At 51.9% G+C, this 18,496-nt stretch overlaps 5 protein-coding genes across 5 annotated transcripts; 2 read left to right on the forward strand and 3 right to left on the reverse strand.

Annotated features, from left to right (window-relative positions):
- Positions 1-2,949: 2,949 nt before the first annotated feature.
- On the reverse strand, positions 2,950-4,515 carry J4E85_003994 (uncharacterized protein; the record flags this gene model as incomplete). Its single annotated transcript, XM_051468257.1, has 1 exon — positions 2,950-4,515. One exon carries the CDS (start codon positions 4,513-4,515, stop codon positions 2,950-2,952), a length of 1,566 nt encoding a protein of 521 aa, XP_051327849.1.
- Positions 4,516-8,585: 4,070 nt separating this feature from the next.
- Positions 8,586-9,502, forward strand: J4E85_003995 (uncharacterized protein; the record flags this gene model as incomplete). The annotated part of the gene is made up of 2 exons (XM_051468258.1): positions 8,586-8,831; positions 8,900-9,502. 2 exons carry the CDS (start codon positions 8,586-8,588, stop codon positions 9,500-9,502), a joined length of 849 nt encoding a protein of 282 aa, XP_051327850.1.
- A 3,535-nt stretch (positions 9,503-13,037) lies between these two features.
- Positions 13,038-13,969, reverse strand: J4E85_003996 (uncharacterized protein; the record flags this gene model as incomplete). Its single annotated transcript, XM_051468259.1, has 4 exons — positions 13,038-13,484; positions 13,541-13,684; positions 13,733-13,770; positions 13,822-13,969. 4 exons carry the CDS (start codon positions 13,967-13,969, stop codon positions 13,038-13,040), a joined length of 777 nt encoding a protein of 258 aa, XP_051327851.1.
- Positions 13,970-15,854: 1,885 nt separating this feature from the next.
- J4E85_003997 (uncharacterized protein) lies at positions 15,855-17,015 on the forward strand (the record flags this gene model as incomplete). Its single annotated transcript, XM_051468260.1, has 1 exon — positions 15,855-17,015. The coding sequence occupies one exon, from the start codon at positions 15,855-15,857 to the stop codon at positions 17,013-17,015; it is 1,161 nt and encodes a 386-aa protein (XP_051327852.1).
- A 156-nt stretch (positions 17,016-17,171) lies between these two features.
- Positions 17,172-18,413, reverse strand: J4E85_003998 (uncharacterized protein; the record flags this gene model as incomplete). The annotated part of the gene is made up of 1 exon (XM_051468261.1): positions 17,172-18,413. The coding sequence occupies one exon, from the start codon at positions 18,411-18,413 to the stop codon at positions 17,172-17,174; it is 1,242 nt and encodes a 413-aa protein (XP_051327853.1).
- Positions 18,414-18,496: the final 83 nt, after the last annotated feature.

Genomic DNA, 18,496 nt, shown 5'->3' on the forward strand with positions numbered 1-18,496 from the left:
CCCACCGTCTACACTATCGTGACTATCCAGATTCTATGCACGCTAGCATCATCTACCCCATCTCCAGCCTCGTTCACGAAGCGCGAGCTGTTTTGATCAGGCAAGCTCGGTCTGCGTCTGCGCATGCTTTCGTCATCGTACGGCCCAGCGACGAGCCTTGGCGTCGCTGCCAGGGAACCGCCTCGCTGTAACATGGCTTGCACGCGTCGCCATTGGCTGCCTCCTCTGTCGGCGACTCATTGGGCGGGCGGGAGATTTTCAGACTGTATTCGGTGCAGCGAGACCGACGTCGCAGGCGCCGCTGGCTTGACGACGTGAGCTCATCCCGGCCCGTTCGCCCTCTGATCCCCTTAGCCCTAAGCGGCTGCATAAAACAGGAATGGCTCCATCCAACGCGCTACCGCTCTAGTCCCGTGCTCGCGATCGAGCTCTCCCCTCTGGGATCGCGATGGCGACATGTTGCAAACGTCATAGGCAATAAGGCTGAGATGAACTGCCAACTTTGCTATTCTCGGCCGCCTGTTTGCGCCTACTGCTGCAAACCAGTTCAGACAACTGTCGACCTGTCGACCACCGACCCTCGCTAAGAGCCGCAACAACATGACAACAACAACAGACGTCAGCGCAGACCCGACATGGCTGTCGGAGAGGCCGGGGGCCGCTGTCATAGTTGCTGTGGTGCCATTTAGAGGCGAGCTGAGTCGCTGTTCGAGAACGGCGGCTCTGCCCACCACACGTCTGCACAAAACCTTCATAACGGCACACGATCGGCTGGACCCCACCACCAACGGGCTGACCCCTCCTTTTGTGGACCGCCAGACACACGACAAGCCTTCGCACGGCCAACCTGTGGCGCTTGTTGCAAGCGCCTCGAAAAACCATCGTCTCGTCGCCAGGTGCGACGCGTCGAGCTTCGTATACACAAACAACCGACTTCGCGCCATCACCTGACCTAAATAGGTGAAGGCGAGTCTCACCACAGGGTCTGCGTCATATACCCCAGACCTCGGGACCCGCTTCACGACGCCGCCAGAGCAGGCCTCGCGTTTCGAGACCCTGAAAATCTGCACTCTCGTCACTGGTGGCAGCTTAGCCGTAACTCTTTGTCATGGTGTCTCGTCGTCCATATCGCGTCAGCACCTGGCCGGACGCATCCGACATGATGTGCAGGAAGAGCTTCATCATGGTGGACACTCTGTGTGAAGAAAAACTCTGCCCATGATTCTCAAGACACATCGCGGGACATGTTTCGGGCCCGAGGGTCACTCACCATGAAAACCCAGACAGCTCCTGGAGCTCCTTGAAGCGTTCACCAGTATCAGCCATCTCGGAAATTCAATCCCTTGCGTCGCGTGCATCCCGTTCTCGGCCAGCACGTTGCACATCAGACCCTCTTTCGTGTGACAAAGGATTCACTTATAGTTACTATAGTAATGTACCTCGAGGGTTCGGCGTCCAACAAGAAGCACGGGTTTCACATCCATGCATGCGGCGCCTTCGCTTGCGGCCTGGCGTTTTCGGAAGGTGCGATTCCTGAGACAACGCGGGACGCTGTGACATGCGCTTTCCCTTTCAGCCTGTGACTGCGGGGACATCCGGTGAGCATCCGCATCGTCAGATTCAGATTACCACCACAAAGAAGGGTATATTTAAATCTGCAACGCGGTTTCGTCTTCCCGCGGGGTACATCCTCATGATTTTCCAAACATACCCTCGCGCATATCGTCCGTTGCCAATCTTTGCGATTCATCCCTCCGCATGACGGTGTGGTTTTGCCCGGCGCCTTTCGCATTTGCAACACTGTTGCCATGGCGATGCATGGGGTCAGACGCGCCTCATGTGTACCCAGCCGGTCCCTCTTTGCACAACTCTATTCGTATCATCCGAATACCCTCAAGAGTCAGAAAATTATGAGCATCCGAGCAAACTTTTCAAAATGTGCAAAAGGGGGTGGAGTTTGTGGCAGAGGCACCGACCATGCAATCTGCGATATCGATAGGAAAACCTCACCGCCTGCTCCTTTTCTTAGTGAACACGGTAGACAGTAACCTCACAGAGCAAGATTGCAATATTTAATGACTGGTAAGCCCGCTTCATTCTTACAGCAGGCAACTTGCGTTGCACGTGCTTCGTTTTCGCGGACCTAGATCATGTGATCTGTGTTGAGAGATTGCATCGTGACATCGTCGACAGACTGAAGAGGCTCGGGAGCGGAAATAACCTTGGACCGATCTTTGAGAACACGTTCCGCGCACCCTGGGATGTCGAAACTTTGCTTAGGTGGTGTTCTAGTGGAGAGATTGCATCCGATGTCATCTTGAGGAAGTACGGGTGTGCTCATCAGGGTCTTTGAGACCACGTCAATTCCATCCTAGGATGCCGAAAGCTTGCTAAATTGAGAGATTGCAGCGTCTGTCATTTCGAGGAACTACAGAAGTGGTCATCAGGGTCTTTGAGATCACGCCTCTCCCGCCCTGCGATGCTCAAAGTTTATTTAGATGGTGTTCTAGTCGAGAGATTGCATCGTGAGTCAAATTGAAGAAGCTCGGGAGCGGCTGTCAGGGTCCAAGAGATCACGTCATTTCCATTCTGGAATGCTGAAAGTTTGCTTAGGTGGTCTAGTTGAGAGATTGCATCGTATGGCAATTTGAAGAAGCTCGGAAGCGCATGTAAGGGTCCATGGGATCACGTCACTCCCACCCTTGGAAGCCGAAAGTTTACTTGAATGATGTTCTAGATGCCGCGAGAGAAGGGATCAGAGCCTTGATGCGACCCGTGGAGTCAAGTTGACATGTCACCCCCACGAACGAAGCAACCAGACACCCAGCAAGACAGCGGTACAAATTGAACCATATTGCGCACGATGGTTACAATCTCCCGAGCACATATTTGGGGTAGAAGAACCTCTCGAATTAAACATCTACGGTTACATCGCGCTTCGATACACGTCTAATCCTCCCCGTTATCATGGTTGCTTAAAACATGCCTCATACCCAGGCCATCCCTTGCCCTGTCTTCCTGCTCGACCACACTCAACGGCAATCCCTTACCAATACCGCACAACACAAAAGCCGCCCACTTCCGCCTGAACGGGTTGATCGCGATCGTGAACACGAACCAGTAGATGAGCTCCGAGTACGTGAAGAAGTCGAAAGCGCCACCAGGTGCCTTGGTCTTGATGAACCGCGTCATATCGATCCAGCGCTTCATCCACCAAGTACGCGGTCGAGCGAGAGGGTCGACGAGGTACATGAGTAGGAAGCGCGTGTAGATGCCGATGTGGTAGTTACCGACCGTTCCGATGGCGTTGACGTAGGTGCAGTTGTTTGCGCAAATGGAAGGGTGTTCTGGTGGGAAGACTTGAAGGTACCAGTTCGGCGGTTCGTATGGCTCTTGAAAGACCTCATCTGGTAGGAAGCCTAGGCTTGGACGCTTGTAACCAGTCGCCATGATGACGATGTCGGCTTCGATCAGTTTCTCGGAACCGGGTCCGTTCTTGGGGACGCCTCGGGCGCGCTTGTTGAATTTGATGCCGGTGCCAGACTCATCGTAGCCCAAGATATCGCCGCGTAGCCATGATGCTTCACCTGAGCGAATGAGGTCGAGGACTGAATCGTTTACCATTGGTGTTTCGGTAAAAAGACCCTTTCCGCTGTTGGATGCTGGTGAAATGTCGTAGAGATCGCGGTAGAAGAAGAGACGTAGGATATACTCCGGAATCCAACTGAAGATGGTCTCCATGCCGAAGATGTTGAAAGCGAGAAGACTGTCGATGAAAGGGTTCCTCGGGATAATCCACTTCTCGGATCGAGCCAGTACGTTGGCGTGTTCTGCTTCTGCGCTGGCAACGAACTCAAGGGCTTCGACGGCTGAGGCTCCACCGCCTATGATGGCGACCTTCTTTCCTTTGGCCACTTTACCGTCGAGTTGCGAACTGTGCCAGATTTCGCCCCTGAAGTGCTCTTGACCCGGAAGCGTAGGCATCTTGGGATCACCACAGGTGCCAATCGCAGCAATGACGCCATCGAATCGTCCGTGAGAGGGGTCGTTGATGATCCATCGTCCGTGAGGATCTTTGTACACCTTCTCAACACGCATATTGAACTCTGTCTTACTCTCAAGACCGTATCGCTCCCAAAGCGATCTTATCTGTGACACAATTTGCTGGCGATCCGGATATCCTTTACTCCAGTGCACGGAAGGGTGGAATCGGTACATGAGCGAGTGGATTTGCAGACCAGACGTGTTGTTCACCCGGCTCCAAATTCCACCGAGATTCTTCTTGGATCCGGCTTCGAAGATGCGACAGTCGAAGCCATGGCCGACAATGTGCGATGCAGCGGATACGCCTGTCAGGCCCGCACCGATGACTGCGATCTTAGGTCGTACGAGGTTTGCATGCGGTGGCGGCGGTGCTGGCGAGAGCACAAAGTCGAGCACATATTGTATGACTTCGTAGATGAAGAGAATGGGGTGAGTGAGGAAGTATTTGATGTAGCTCATAAAGTAGCCCATCGTGACGGATGAATTTCTCTCGTTGGGAGAGAATGGAGATGGAGAGACGGAGACGAGAAGATGGCTGCGGCATCTTGATATGCATGACCTTGATCCATTTTACGTGACGTTCAGCTTTTCACACGGAGCCTTGCGGAAACGTGCAGTTTCCGATGTTGTGTTTCGCATATTACGACTTGTGATGTCACGGTGGGCCCGTTGCATTGTCCTGCAGGTGACATGTGAAAGCCATTCGGGCTGCAACGTTGCTTTTGACAACACTGAGCCATCGTTGGGCTGGCTTGATTCCGCCTGCTGGCAAGACGGGTAGTTGAAAGTATCCTTAAATTATTGAAAGTTAATCTTCCCACGTTTACTGCTTCCAGTAGTATCCTAGCAGCCAAAGTCGACCCAAGCTGATGGAACGAATGAGAGACCTCGTCCGGATCGTCGACAGGGATGGGGCGGATAGCGAGGTCTGGAGCTAGGACCTGACGCTAATGCGAAAGCGGGCAGCTACTTCTATTTGCGCTCCACCCTCTAGCTCAATCCTTCCTCAACCACCAACGGTGGCTTTTGTAGCCATGTCGTTCTTCCGGGGTCAACCCGATGTAGAGACGCGCTTATGCACGGCAGTTAACGTTGCGATACAAGCCGGAGATCCGCATCAATTGCAGTCCATCGTACTGCTGGAGCCAGGCGAAGGCAATGTTTTCCCGCCAGACCATCAAGAGCTCATCCAGTCCTTGCAGCAGAATTACCCTGCAAACAACGAGCAGTCCGAGAAACGTCTCGAGGATCTTGTCAGGCGAGTTGTCACTGAGACTGCAGAGTCTGAGGATGAGGAGGGCAGACCTATTCAGTCTTGGGGTTCGCTGGTCACCTTCCTCGTCGGATGGATGACCTTTCTCCGAGACATGGACGCAGAGAACCTTGTGTTGATTTTCGAGCTGATGACAGACCTCCAGTCGTATGTTGACGGAAGTGACCATCAAAGTACTTCATGCTAACGCGACTCCAGACGTGCAAATAGCGCATTGCAGCATCCTACCAAAGGCATCTTGATGCTTCCCACCATCATGTACTATGCAAAGGTATTCGCAAGAGTAGCGATTGGATTAGAGAAGAGACCGGACTTGACGATGCATCTCATCACCACCGACGCGGACGAGGATGGCCAAAGCGAGTCATTGCCAGAGCGGGCAGCGAATATCGTGCGACAGGCCTTCATCATATGTCTCAACGACCGCAACACTGTACCCGGAGGTATCAAGGATGGTAAGCCTGACGGGAAGAAGGTTGGAATCTACAAGATGGCAAACATATGTTTGAAGACCCTCTTCCAGGCCGATAAGCTGGGGAGCTGCGAGACCATCTTCAACAACATATCGAACTCCTCACCACCATTACACATCTACCCGGCTGCGGAGCGCATTACCTTCCTTTACTACCTCGGGCGGTACCACTTCAGCAACACCAACTTCTACGGAGCTCAGCTCGTTCTGGAGCTAGCATACAGAGGTTGCCACGGGCAGTGTCCAAAACAACGCCGCTTAATCGCAGTCTGCCTTGTCGCTGCCAACATACTCCTCGGTCGTTTCCCAAACGAACTCATCTACAACGACCCTGCATGCGTGGGCTTCCGGGAAGTGTTCGAACCGCTTTGTCGTGCGATTCGCAGGGGAGACCTTGAAACATTCCGTCGGATAACGAATCTGGACCTTTCCCATCCAAGTGCGGAGTTTATGATCAAGTACCGTATTTTCTACCCAATCGGCAACTATTGCGAGCCCCTCGTATGGTGGTCACTTCTCCGCAAGGTATTCATCCTTACTGGAAGCATAGGGGAAGCATCGAAATCGGCTGCTTTGCTCGACCTCAACGCAGCCGTCCTTGTATTCCGCTTCTTAGAGGCGCGCTCGCTCATCAAAAATGCCGCAATGGCCGCGCAAGACCGTGGTCCCGGCCGTCGCAACTTTGGCCACATCTACCAAGACCATGCATCAACAAGCAAATCGACATACATCGACCCGGACTTTATCGGCATGGAAGGAGTGCAGCCGTACACCCACGAGTATGATTTACTGGAGCTGGAGTGTATATGCGGCAGTCTCATCACCCAAGGTTATCTGAATGCGTACATTGCGCAGGCGAAGCAGAAACTGGCCATCCAAGGTGTCAAGACGGGAAACTTGAGCGCTGGCTTCATCAACCCGTGGGAAGTCAACAAGGAGAGGAACAAGGACGAGGTGCTCGGATGGAAGAAAGAGGCTGGAGGCGATGGAGGTCAGGTTGTCAGGCTTTCGTCCGCGGCACCGGCTGGGATGTAGAGGAAGGTTGCGCATGATACCCTGATACTGAGATCGGATAGGAATATATGCCAGTAAGACTCCATACGTTGTTTGCGCTAATATTGCGGATGAAAGTCCAGCCAAGAAGTCCCCAACGCCGATGTTCTTGCGTTATCTGCAAGGCACGAACCCACTCCTACGGTCGTACCGCCAGCACCGTTGTTACCCACCCATCACCAAAGCGTCAGCAAACTACGATGACCGTGTTGCTTCGAGCCCTCTTGTATTGTACTCTTTTCCCTCGTCGTGGTCTCGGATGATCTACAGTAGAATCGCTGTCACCTATATGCTGTCAGCACCGCATCGACAAAGTGTACTCCGCATACGTACTATAGGAATACTTTCTCGACAAGCCCATGCCTCGACGTCTGGCGAGCCAGGTCTTGAACGCGAACCCAACGCAAGGGATGAGTACGACGATCAAAACACCGAGCAATCCAAAGAGCGCTTCCTTAGACCATTGAGGGTTGGTGATGGATTCATCCGGAGGAGTTGCGTTGGGGGAGACAGCTGGGTGTGATTAGGACTGCGAGGCCGTAGACTGACTAAGCAACATACTATTTGAGGGTATTGCCGGCATTTGCATTGGAATGGGAGATAAATTGTCGCCCTAGGGAAGACGATGCCTCTGTAACCAAGACGGAGCATCCCTTGGCCTTCAAGTCAACTTCCGAGGCCTGTAGTCTATCTAAGTATCCTTTTCTTAGGGGCATAAAAGTGGAAAGATTAGACGCAATCAAGTATAGAGCATCGAAGAGTCCTTTTTTAGTAATCAAGTCTGGAAAGGGTTTGAAGTGAAAGTTGTAGTGATGTTCGATGAGATGTTTCCCTCGAATAATCAGCAGGGAGGGTGAAGGGGATTAAGTAGCACTTCAAAGGGCTGTGATTATTCGTGCCAAGAATTACTGTGGTTGGGCAGGCTGCGAAATCACCACATGACGCGGACTGTCTTAAGGTGGCAACGAAGATGAGTGCCAAGAACTTTCGTGGTCGAAGCCCAAATGGGGAAAGGCAGTGTGGCAACGAATATGAGTGCCAAGGACTTTAGTGGTCGGAAGTCTCAACGGGAAAGGTCGTGAAGAGGCGGCGCAGCTGTACCTTAGCCTTCAGGCAGATAAGATTGATAGGCGGGACTACTCAAGCTAAGTAGCATGATGAGAACACGGACCTGAGATAATTCAATTGTGGTCTCGCCTAGAGCATGCTGAGTCTTGTTAGTTGTCGCTACGAGATGTGCATACACATAGCAGACCATTGACGGGGAAAGCCAAATGCTTCCAAGGTTGGTTGGCAAGGTCAGCTTTACAACCTTCTTCGTGAAATGCTTAATCACATAAGAAACTGCCCTTTATACAGATTCCAGAATAGGGCTTCTTTAATGTTCGGGCTTCTTATTGTGTTGCGCAGTGTGTGTGTGTTGAGCCTGCAAGGCGTTCCATTGCTGGCTACGTAGGTACACTTGTGGTGTGGGGATTCGCGGGTACGGGCGGGCCGCCTGCCATGCTAGCGAACCGCCCCGCGGTCGCGCGTCCGACACAAGCATCACCTTCACATAGTGCAGTTCACTTCGCTACGCTATAACACAGGCATCTCTCACTTGCGATTCTAGTGCCCTATCACCGACCGCCTTCTTGAATCCGCGATCGAATAGACGAGAGCCAGCGCGTGTGCCATAACCCCTTCTAATCATTTTCAACCCACCTTCCCATAAGATCCCCGACTTGTATAGGAAAGCTTATCATGGAACACAACACGACGGAGGAGGAGAAGCAAGATGTCATTCAGTGGTCTAAACCGATCCCCGTCGAGCAGTTCAACGACCCCGCTTTCATGAATCGAAACCTCGACGATGAGGAGCCAAGTTTTGGGGGCAACGGCACTTTGGAGATTCTACAGGTTATACAATTACTGGAGAGATCTGGCATTACCTGCTGTATAGTTGGCATATCCGCTCTGATCTATTACGGCGCTGCGAGGGGACGCAGGGTAAGCTCGAACTGACGATCTGTTGTCCACATTGTTTCAATCGTTGCATTGCTGACCGAAACTACTAGGACTGGGAGGTGTGTGTGCCTACAGAGAAGCTCAAAGATGCGTCTGCACTTCTGAGTTCAGTCGATACCTACGAAACCTATCCACCTCGCCCACCGGGTATGCAATCATTACTCCACACTTTCCCACGATTCAAAATCCGAGGCAAAGCAATGTGCTTTACCTTGATCCCCTCAGACGACGCGCATATCGACTGCATACCTGCCAACATCGAGCGTAGCCAAATGGATCTGCCGTACCCAACTCTAGAGGTGTTTGCACAGAGTCTTCTCGACACCAACGACATGGTCGCACTCACGGATCTCATAGATGGCATGAATCTGACTGAACAATGGGGTTTAGATCATCTGAAACTTGATGGCGAGAATGATTTAGCGTGGGTATTGCGAAAGAATGAGAAGATTCGAGCTTCAGTTCCACTTACCTTTACCTCGTGTCTCCGGGAACTTGCAATTAAACCCATCAACCTGAAAGAGACTTGGATTGAAATTGTCCGAACCAAAGAGCGTCGTATTGGGGAGGAATTGGCAGGGGCGGACTTGGCCACGCGGTTCCGTGGTCGGACATCCCCGGATCCGAGGACCAGAGAGAGGTGCGACGCGTAAGACGCGGACGCAGACGTGGTAGCAATGCAGAATTTTCTGCGTTAACTTCAAGTACTACGGTTGTATACACTACAAAAAACGCTGTTTGATGACTGAGAAAACACTGTGAGTAAGTAGGTCAGCAGCTGCACTCCTATTCCAGGCTACTGGAACATGTTGTTAGTGATGGATGCGTATCAATATTGAACCAGTAATTAAAGCTTTTGCAAAGATAATAGACAAGAACTGTGGTCAACATTGTATTTAAAATTCGAAGTTGACGATAACAGGTTTGGGGAGTTCGTCTGTCTTAAATACCTAACTAGGTATCAATCTACGATCGCCATCACCACTATGATCTGCCCACAAAGTCTCTTCCAACTTGAATGAACCAAAAATAAAAGTTGATTTCGGTTGATGTTCGGCCAGACTCTTATTGAGCTACAACACCAGTGGACAAGGAGGCGATTCGCCGCGGCGCAGTTAACCGCTGCTGTGCCACACAACAAGACTTCAGAGCACACTCGCGCCGACCTCACATGAAAACTCTCCGGCAGAAAAAGAAGCTCTGGCTGGTAAGAGAAATATGATAGCGTGTCGAACCACCACTCCAGATCATCGGGAGCGATCGAAGCTTGTCTTGAGTCAACTTAGATTTCAGACCTGGTTTGCACCGACGTGACAAGTCATAAAAGTCTAGGGCTTCCTAAGTGGCTACTGAGTGTTTGATAATTGAACTTGGTAAGGTCTGGGAGGGTGTAAGGCTCAATCGCCTAGTATTGTTGCGCGCAGCAATAACGCAATTCCGCCTGGGTACGGTTTCCTCCTCCGAGATGCTAGCGAAGCGCCATGAAGTGCCCCATAGCGCCCCTCAAATACTCAATCGACTAAGAAACTACCTAGGTAGCTTGATGGTCACCTTGTGGCTTTCATGCGTGCTAATATGGCGACTGTCGACCACGGCATAGACGCCGTTCGGCCCCGCCTAACGCGCTATGATCAAAAGACATCCGCTCAAGCCAAACAGCTCCTTTCAAGAGAAAGAATCTCGCGCCAGGATTACACAGCTTGTTTCAGGATTCTCGATGGCTAAGTTGGCGCGCACTTTCAGTTTTGAGTCACAGTTTTGAGTCAATTTCGCAAGCCGGTGACTCGAACTGCATATAAAAACGACCAAACGTTCTCTTCTAATCTTCAGACCAGCCACTGGCAATTTCACGTCTCTTAGATAGGTAGACCTTGTTCTGTATATCATTGTGCAATATCCTCTTCATATCACATTCATCCGATCGAACGTTCCCATATTGTCGCCATGTCTCGTTCCCGTTCCACTCAACAACAGCCGGGGACGTATACCCACGAGCAACTGGGTGCCTTGCTCAGACCGGCAAGCCGTGCTGATCTCCAGCAGTTAGTATCTGCCGCAGACTTCATGTCTCGGGTATTCCAAGCCAACGAAGTTCCTTACGCCTTTATGGGCGGGTTCGCCCTAAGGCTTCGAGGAAGCGATCGCGAGACTCGCGACGTTGACATTGCTGTCGGATGCACAATGCTACGTCTTATCGAGGTTCTTTCCGCGCAAACCAGGTGAGTAAGCCAATACTTCATCCAACTGTCCAGCGACAAACTGAGGTCCTAGAATCCGTCGCCCTGCTGGCCCCACGTCCGGCGTGATGAGAGTTTTCGTTTTGGTCGGCGGCCAACTGAATCCCGGTGTTCCAGAACTCTGGGTGGGCGTAGATCTAATCTTTCGCGGTAAGTGTAGTCTTGTATTTCCTCGCGGGTACATGTGAAATGTAAACTGACAGCTTCTTCCACAGGCTCTCATGGTGCCCCAGACCACGTTCAGAACTCTTCGGAACCTATGACGTTCAACACAAACGCAGGGCAGATGCAGTTCCCTGTCATTGATCTCTTGAATGCATTGGCCAGCAAGCTGAGTGCATATTACACGAGACAATCACGAAATGACTTCAATGACATCGGGTTCCTTGTCACAAAGTACGAGGGACAGGTCTATGCAATCAGAACACAACTGAAAGCAACGCACACCCAATACTTTGTTGAATCTTTTGCACAACTTAGCGGATCGCAGAGCCAGACCGAACATCTTAAACGCACTCTCGGTGTAGCTTAGGGCGCGTGGTCGAGGCCGGAAACATATTAAGGTACCATGGGGCAAGCTTTATTGCAGGATCTAAGAAATGACGCACACTTCATGACTGCTTTGTGTCTCATCGGGAGTTAATAACGCTGGAGCGATACGTAGACGGATGATAGCGATTGTCATGATGTAATTCTGGGTAGTTTGAGCCTGAGTTTTACTGTTAATCGAGAACCATGGCCATTCGTAATTGTCCAGAGGTTAGCCTAACTACGTAGGGCACTGTAGTTGCAACTAGACTGGGAAACCTACTTAGTGTGTCATTCTTCCCTTTAGCAAACGACGACGATGGTATTGCCTCGACTTCTTTTGGACCTCCACTGTTTTCTTAGCGTTGATCCCCTGGCAACCGCATGAAGGTTCCTGGTATCTATGTCATTTCTCCTTAGTCGTGCCCGATGTCGATGCCATTGAGCAACAAACCTTTGCAGAGTACCCGTTCAGGTGTAGAGTTCATATATTTATGTATGCATATCTTTAGCATGAGCCCAAAGAATGGCAATAGTACCATGACGACTATGCCGAGTAGAGCAAAGGTTGCTTCTTTCGACCATCGCGAGTCTGGTGCGTTTAGTATCGCGAAACTCTTGGGGGATGGAATCAGCGGTGCTAAACGATGTTGTTAACATCTTTCATGCACTGAGTCCGCACAGGATGAAGTAAAAGCTGTTGCCTGGGGAGGCATGACTCTTGATGATATTGGCCTGCGGTCAAACTTTCCAGCTTCGAGATATGCTAGAGCCACAACTGGTGATCAAACTGGTGCAGTCGATGAAAGCGAACACGATAAGAGGAAGACGGCGATGCGAAGCGAGCTCAGAAGATCTCCAGTACGGGTGGCAGTGAGTTGGTAGAAAGCCTGAAGTTGCTGGAGGTTTTAGTCTTATATGGGCTATACGGTGCTGCGCGCGAGGCCGCACGATACAATCACTTATACGGCAATCGACTATTCTTGCATCGCCGGATCAGGCGGTGTCGAATACATGAATTCGGATAAATCGGCACTCGGTCGTAGTCGGACACTGATGCAGTGCAACGGGCAGTGCAAGCGACCTGCCCCACCCTCGACCTCTACTCAGCCTTTTGAAGTCTAGATGTTTTATTGTACGTGTTGTAGTGCTTGTAAAGGTCATGTACTTACAGTATCGTTCGAAAGAGCTTCACAGACCTCATTGGCGTCTGAAAACTAAAACCCGCGACCCGGCAGTAGGCGAACCGCTAGTGCTTGAACCCCGGATAGCATTAAGTGATTAGTTCGAATTCAGGCTTGCGGCACCGTAATCGCGCGATGAAGGCTGGAAGAGTATGTTTGTCGGGCCAAAGGGCCGAAGAAGATCAACTCTACAAGATCCATTTCGTATGATCTATCTTACACCACCGCTTGTTGTCCGTCTATTGCCCGACGTTAGTGAAGCGCAGGTACTTCTTGACCTCCCTAACATCGCCAAACTTCTTCCTGGCATCCTCAGTGCTGACGCTGGGTGGCACGATGACGTCTTGGCCCTTTTGCCAGTCAATAGGTGTAGCAATGCCCTTCTTGTCTCCTGTCTGCAGGCTGTCGATAACTCTCAGTACCTCGGCGGTGTTCCTGCCGGTGCTCGCGGGGTATGACATTGTAAGACGGATCTTCTTCGCTGGATCGATGATGAATACCGAGCGGATGGTGAAGGCAATGCCGCCGTTCTTCTGAAGCGCGTCGAGGTCGTCTTGCGAGATCATATCGTAGAGGAAAGCGACGTGGCGATCGGCATCGGCGATGATGGGGAACTGCACGGTGGTGTTGGACGTCTCGTTGATGTCGGCAATCCACTGGTCGTGGGAGCTCAAGTCGTTGGCGCTCTATAGCAAGGTCAGTAGGCTGATCTTGATCCGTCAATGAGCCGATAGAAGCGTACCAAGCCAATCATCTGGACGCCTCGCGCATCGAATTCATCCTTGAGCTTCGCAAAGGCTCCAAGCTCAGTCGTACACACGGGTGTGAAGTCGGCAGGGTGGCTGAAGAGGATAGTCCACTTGTTGTCTAAGAACTTGTGGAAGTCCTACTTGAAGTAAGCATGCGTTGCGCAGCATTCGTCGGAGAAGCTTACCATGTCGCCATGGGTGGTCTTCGCCTGGAAGTTAGGCGCTGCGCGTAGTCAGTACCGTTGATCTGAGATATACTCCAAACGCTACATACCAATGGATCCCAGCCTCAGTCGTGGCTGCTCAGCTGGAAGCGCGATCCCGCGACGGAGTAGCGGGGCAGCAGGACGCTGTACCCGCAGGGCAGGACGCGCCGAAGCGCGCAGAGCTCGAGAAGCTGCACGAGGGAAGAATGAAGCCATTGTGAGGTTTTCAGAATACGATCAGGTATCTGAGATGTGTTCTGGAGCTTTGGAGGGTGGTTCGCGGCGGCAACGTCGATTAGTAAAACGGGGACTTTTCGACATGGCGTCATGTCGAATCAAAAAGCCCCGCCGGTCCGAAATCGGCCGTCTCCACCTCTTCGTGCAGTTCCATCACTACTGGAGTATTCTGTCGCGGGTCTATAGCAAGCATATGGAGTTGTACGAGTTGATGTCGCGCTTGGTCAGTAACGATGCTGCCACGCGTATGCCACGCGACATATCCAGCATGACGTCAGCGTGCGTGCATTAGCACCAGCGAAGCCACCGACCGTATCTCACATCTTTCCATCTACTTTCCCATCCTTGATGGTTATGTCCAACTCATCCTCTGAAGCCAGCATGATTGGAACAGTGAAACCCTTCCACAAACGGGTGGGAACCCTGTCGCCTTCTCCCTCTTCCTTCTCCAGCTCACCACACCACCATGTGCAACCCTTTGGACGCATCCGAACTATATATCGGCCATCCTCAAGGCTTCGGAGCGTGCGTCCGATATCGAATGAACTGACTAATGGGATTCCAGGTTTCAAAATGACCAACTCATCCATCTTGGCTCTCAGGTCGGTTTTCGCATGCCGCAATTGGCAGATGCTAGTCTGTTGCCTGTGCATCATTTTACCAGTCGCGGCATTGACGATGAGAAAACTTGATGTGGGCAGACGATTCAGCTCTGACTGATCAATGACCCTGCGGCGACCGTCGAGGGTATTCGTTTCGGTAGCCGAAGGACCCCATGGGACAAGGAACTTCTGCTGGCCCCGTGACTGTACGGTCACAGTTTCAGAGCCACTATTGACGACGGTAATTTCCAATGATGTATCATTGACGAGACGCATTCTCGTCTCTAGTCGCGGTGGAAACTTCAGGTCATCGACGACTTTGAAAGCTGCACTGCCGTGACGCCAGCTGTTGACCAGTCTCGCTTCCTCGCCATCTCCGTCGCTGTCGGCAAAATCCTCATGGTCGTTGTATATCTATTTCTTGACGCCAAGGTCGCGACTTGCAATCCTGATTCTGTATCTCCTTCCCGGCTTCAGTACTAATGCTAACACGCCCTGGAGATCAAGCGCACAGAGGTAGACCGTGATATCATGTCTCCAGCTCTTGGTCCGATGAACCCGGGACGGAACTGAAATGCAACCTCGATTGCTCGCATCAACCTCTCCAAGCGAGCTTACGTCCACTTCAACCCATTGCGTAGCTTCCCGGGGGCGTTCTTCATACAGGGTTAGCAGGCCATGCGCCAGTGCGTAAGGCACATCGAAGACTGAACCGACCGTGTCAATAAGTATTGATCGAGGGTCTGTATCAGACTTTTGTATCCGACAAAGACCAAACACTACACTGAATGGTAGCTTCCCTGATGCGTCGAAGACGTTGTAGCGGCTATGGAGCTGAACGTGAATTGGAAATCTGGTCATTGCGGTTCGTACGTGAGAAGAACACAAGAACCTGTGGATACACCGGGAAGTAAGAGTGAAGGGCGTTCTTGAAGATGAGTCATCTTGCAGGTCTCATTGGCGTTTCTAAAGGCCTTGAGCATAAGCACGATACCAACACTCGTTGTTGCCTGCCGTCGCGGACATGCCACGCGAGTGCCCCACTCCGGATCTCGAACATGACGTCATCCCGCGTTGTCAAAGCCCGAGCTCCTCATGAAACTTGGTCGCATGTGGCTGGGGATCAGGGCCACGCGCATCGGGAGAAACAAGAAACGAAAAGCCGTTGAAGACCCGTCCCGCATGTTGAAGACCGTTTTGTTCGCCCTCAATCCGTCTTCGGCAGCGCCTGCCTAGCTACACTCGCTTCCCCATCGCCCAGTATGTCCATAACGTCCTTCGACAACAAGCCCGGAACAGGCGGCTTCTTGAAATTCAACTCCGGCCCGCCGCGCATTTATCTCACCTGCGCTCTACCAGCCCCAGAGAAGGCGCTGCTATCCTGGCGCGAAGAAGGCTACGATGCGCAATACCTGCCTTACGATACCAACACGCAAAACCAAGCAGCCTACATCCGGTCCCTGAAAGAACTATCCATAAACTTGAACCTGGGCGAGAACTACGCGATAATAGCTTATGGCGACGCAGCGAGCGTCGTCTTGAAAACAGCACAGAAGCCCTTGGCGAAATGCTGCGCTATCATAGCGTTTTACCCAAGCGTGCTACCAAGCCCTAAGACCATGTATCCGAATTCGCATCAGCTGCAAGTCCACATAGCGGGACTCAGCCAGTCTAGCCCAAGACCAGATATGTGCGAATGGAAGCTGTATCGGTACGAGAAGTGTGCCACAGGGTTTGCGGACCCATCGTCGCGAGCGTACTCGGAGGTGGAGGCAAACCTGGCATGGACAAGAGCGCTAGCATGTATACGGAAAGGATTTGGGAAGAATGTGGACCTTGAACCGATTGCGCTGAGCCACTGGAACGCGAGGTTTGAGGACGACGACCCTGATCGCGCGAGTATGAGTGTGGTGAAGAATATGACGCAGGATAGCCCGCATGTCACGATCTTGCCGACTATGCAGGGAGGCGTGGGGAGGAAGAAGCTCGCGGAGTTTTACGGAGAGTTCTTCGTACCTAGTTTGGTGGAGGACTTTTCCATACGGTTGGTCTCGAGGACTATGGGTGTCAATCGTATAGTGGACGAGATGATCGTGTCTTTTACACATTCTGACGAGGTTGACTGGGTGCTGCCAGGCGTGCCGCCAACGAACAAGCGAGTGGAGATACCCATGGTCAGCATTGTGGCGGTAAGAGGAGACAAGCTGGTTTCAGAGCATATGTATTGGGATCAAGCATCTGTTCTTGTGCAGGTCGGCTTGCTGGATCCTAGGATGGTTCCGAAGAAGTTGAAGAATGATGGACTGAAGGCGATGCCTGTCGTAGGGGCGGAGGCAGCAAAGCAGTTGGTTGAACCGCAACAGAACCGATATAACAAGCTGCTACAGATGCACGGTTTTATGGACGGTTTGAATGGCAACTAGAGATCATCGCATCTTATTTTCAGCGCGGTGTTCCGGAGTAAGGCTTGGAAGAATCGCTTCATCGAGCCTGGAAAGTCTCCGTAATCGCTTGATAGATTCTCCAATACTGTTCATCATCAAATCCATCTCCAGATCAATTCTTGGAATTATCTATTCTCAACCGATGAAACTGCATGTCGGCAGCTTGTACTCATTGAGTACCCAGTACTTCCGCCTCACACCCTCCCATTCGCCCTTATCATCCAGATTTGGCACCGGAACCGTTTCCCATTCTGTGTCGAAACCAGCCTCGAAGAGATCGAATTCTACAATCTTATTGTAAACGTCGTAGACAATTTGGCGATCTGCTCCCATGCCGTTGAAGAAGCCAAATCTGCCTCCCTCGCCATCGGAACCACCAGCGGGATCGAGGAGCCCGATGACATGTTCGGTGAAGAATTCGCGCAGTGCTTTGTACTCTTCGGCGAAGGTGTCAAAGTAGATCGCGTCAAACAGCTCGCCCTTTTCGACAAGACCTGGTACAATGTCTTGCCAGCGGCCTTCGTGGATGACAACGCCTGGCTTCTCGTGCCATCCTTGCTCTTTCATGCGCTTGATGACATCTGGATGCGCCTCAATGATGTGGTGAGCTTTTGGCTTTTTCTCCTGCAAGATACCATCGATGATGCCCATGCCATGACCAACGTTCAGAACGCGAAGCCCTTCTGTCGGCACCAATAATTCGGCCGATCTGCGCATGAGTGTTGTCTCCCACTCCATCATGACTCCGTTTGAGGAATCGTCCAGTAATCGGTCGCGGTCGAATGTGAGCTTGGAAGAGAGATAATTTGGGTTCTCGGTTGATTCATCGCCTTGCGCTTCTTCCTGACTGATGTCCACTACCTCGACGCCTTCAGCCACCTCTTCAACCTCATCTTCCTCCTCGTCTTCTTCGTCCGAATCATCGTCTCCCAGAAGTTGGTATTGCTCCATGCGACTCAGCAGCATTTCCGCGCGCACGCCTGCGTCGACACAAAGCTCGTATAGCTCCTTCAGGCCCAATCGATGTGCGATGCATCCCGGTGTTTCGCCATTTGAATCCAAGTCGTTCCATATCGCACCGTTCTCGAACAGGAACTTGATGGTCTTTACAGCGCTGTCCATTTCGTTCTTCGTATCCTCCGCCCCACCCGCTGCTTCTCCGTTTGTGTCTCCGTTGACTTGCTTTGCGTCATCTTCGTCGGGCTCACAGGCAGCGATTGCGGCGTGCAGAGGCGTAAAACCAGTCTCGGAATCTTGGACGTTCGCGGAAGAGTTGCGCAGAAGGTTGCGGAGGGAGGCGGTGTCGTGGTTCGCGGCGGCGAGCAAGATGCTGTGCGTCTGCAGATCAGTCTGCGTATCGAATTCCGGGTCGTCCATGATTAGTCCAGTAGTGTTGGTGTCGCGTTCGCAAAGTATTTAGAGGGGCAGTTGAGGGGCCTGGAAATTTACTGAGACGCGAG

The sequence above is a fragment of the Alternaria conjuncta genome (assembly GCF_024043145.1).
Source record: "Alternaria conjuncta strain BMP 0040 chromosome Unknown scaffold_5, whole genome shotgun sequence".
Taxonomy (NCBI): domain Eukaryota; kingdom Fungi; phylum Ascomycota; class Dothideomycetes; order Pleosporales; family Pleosporaceae; genus Alternaria; species Alternaria conjuncta.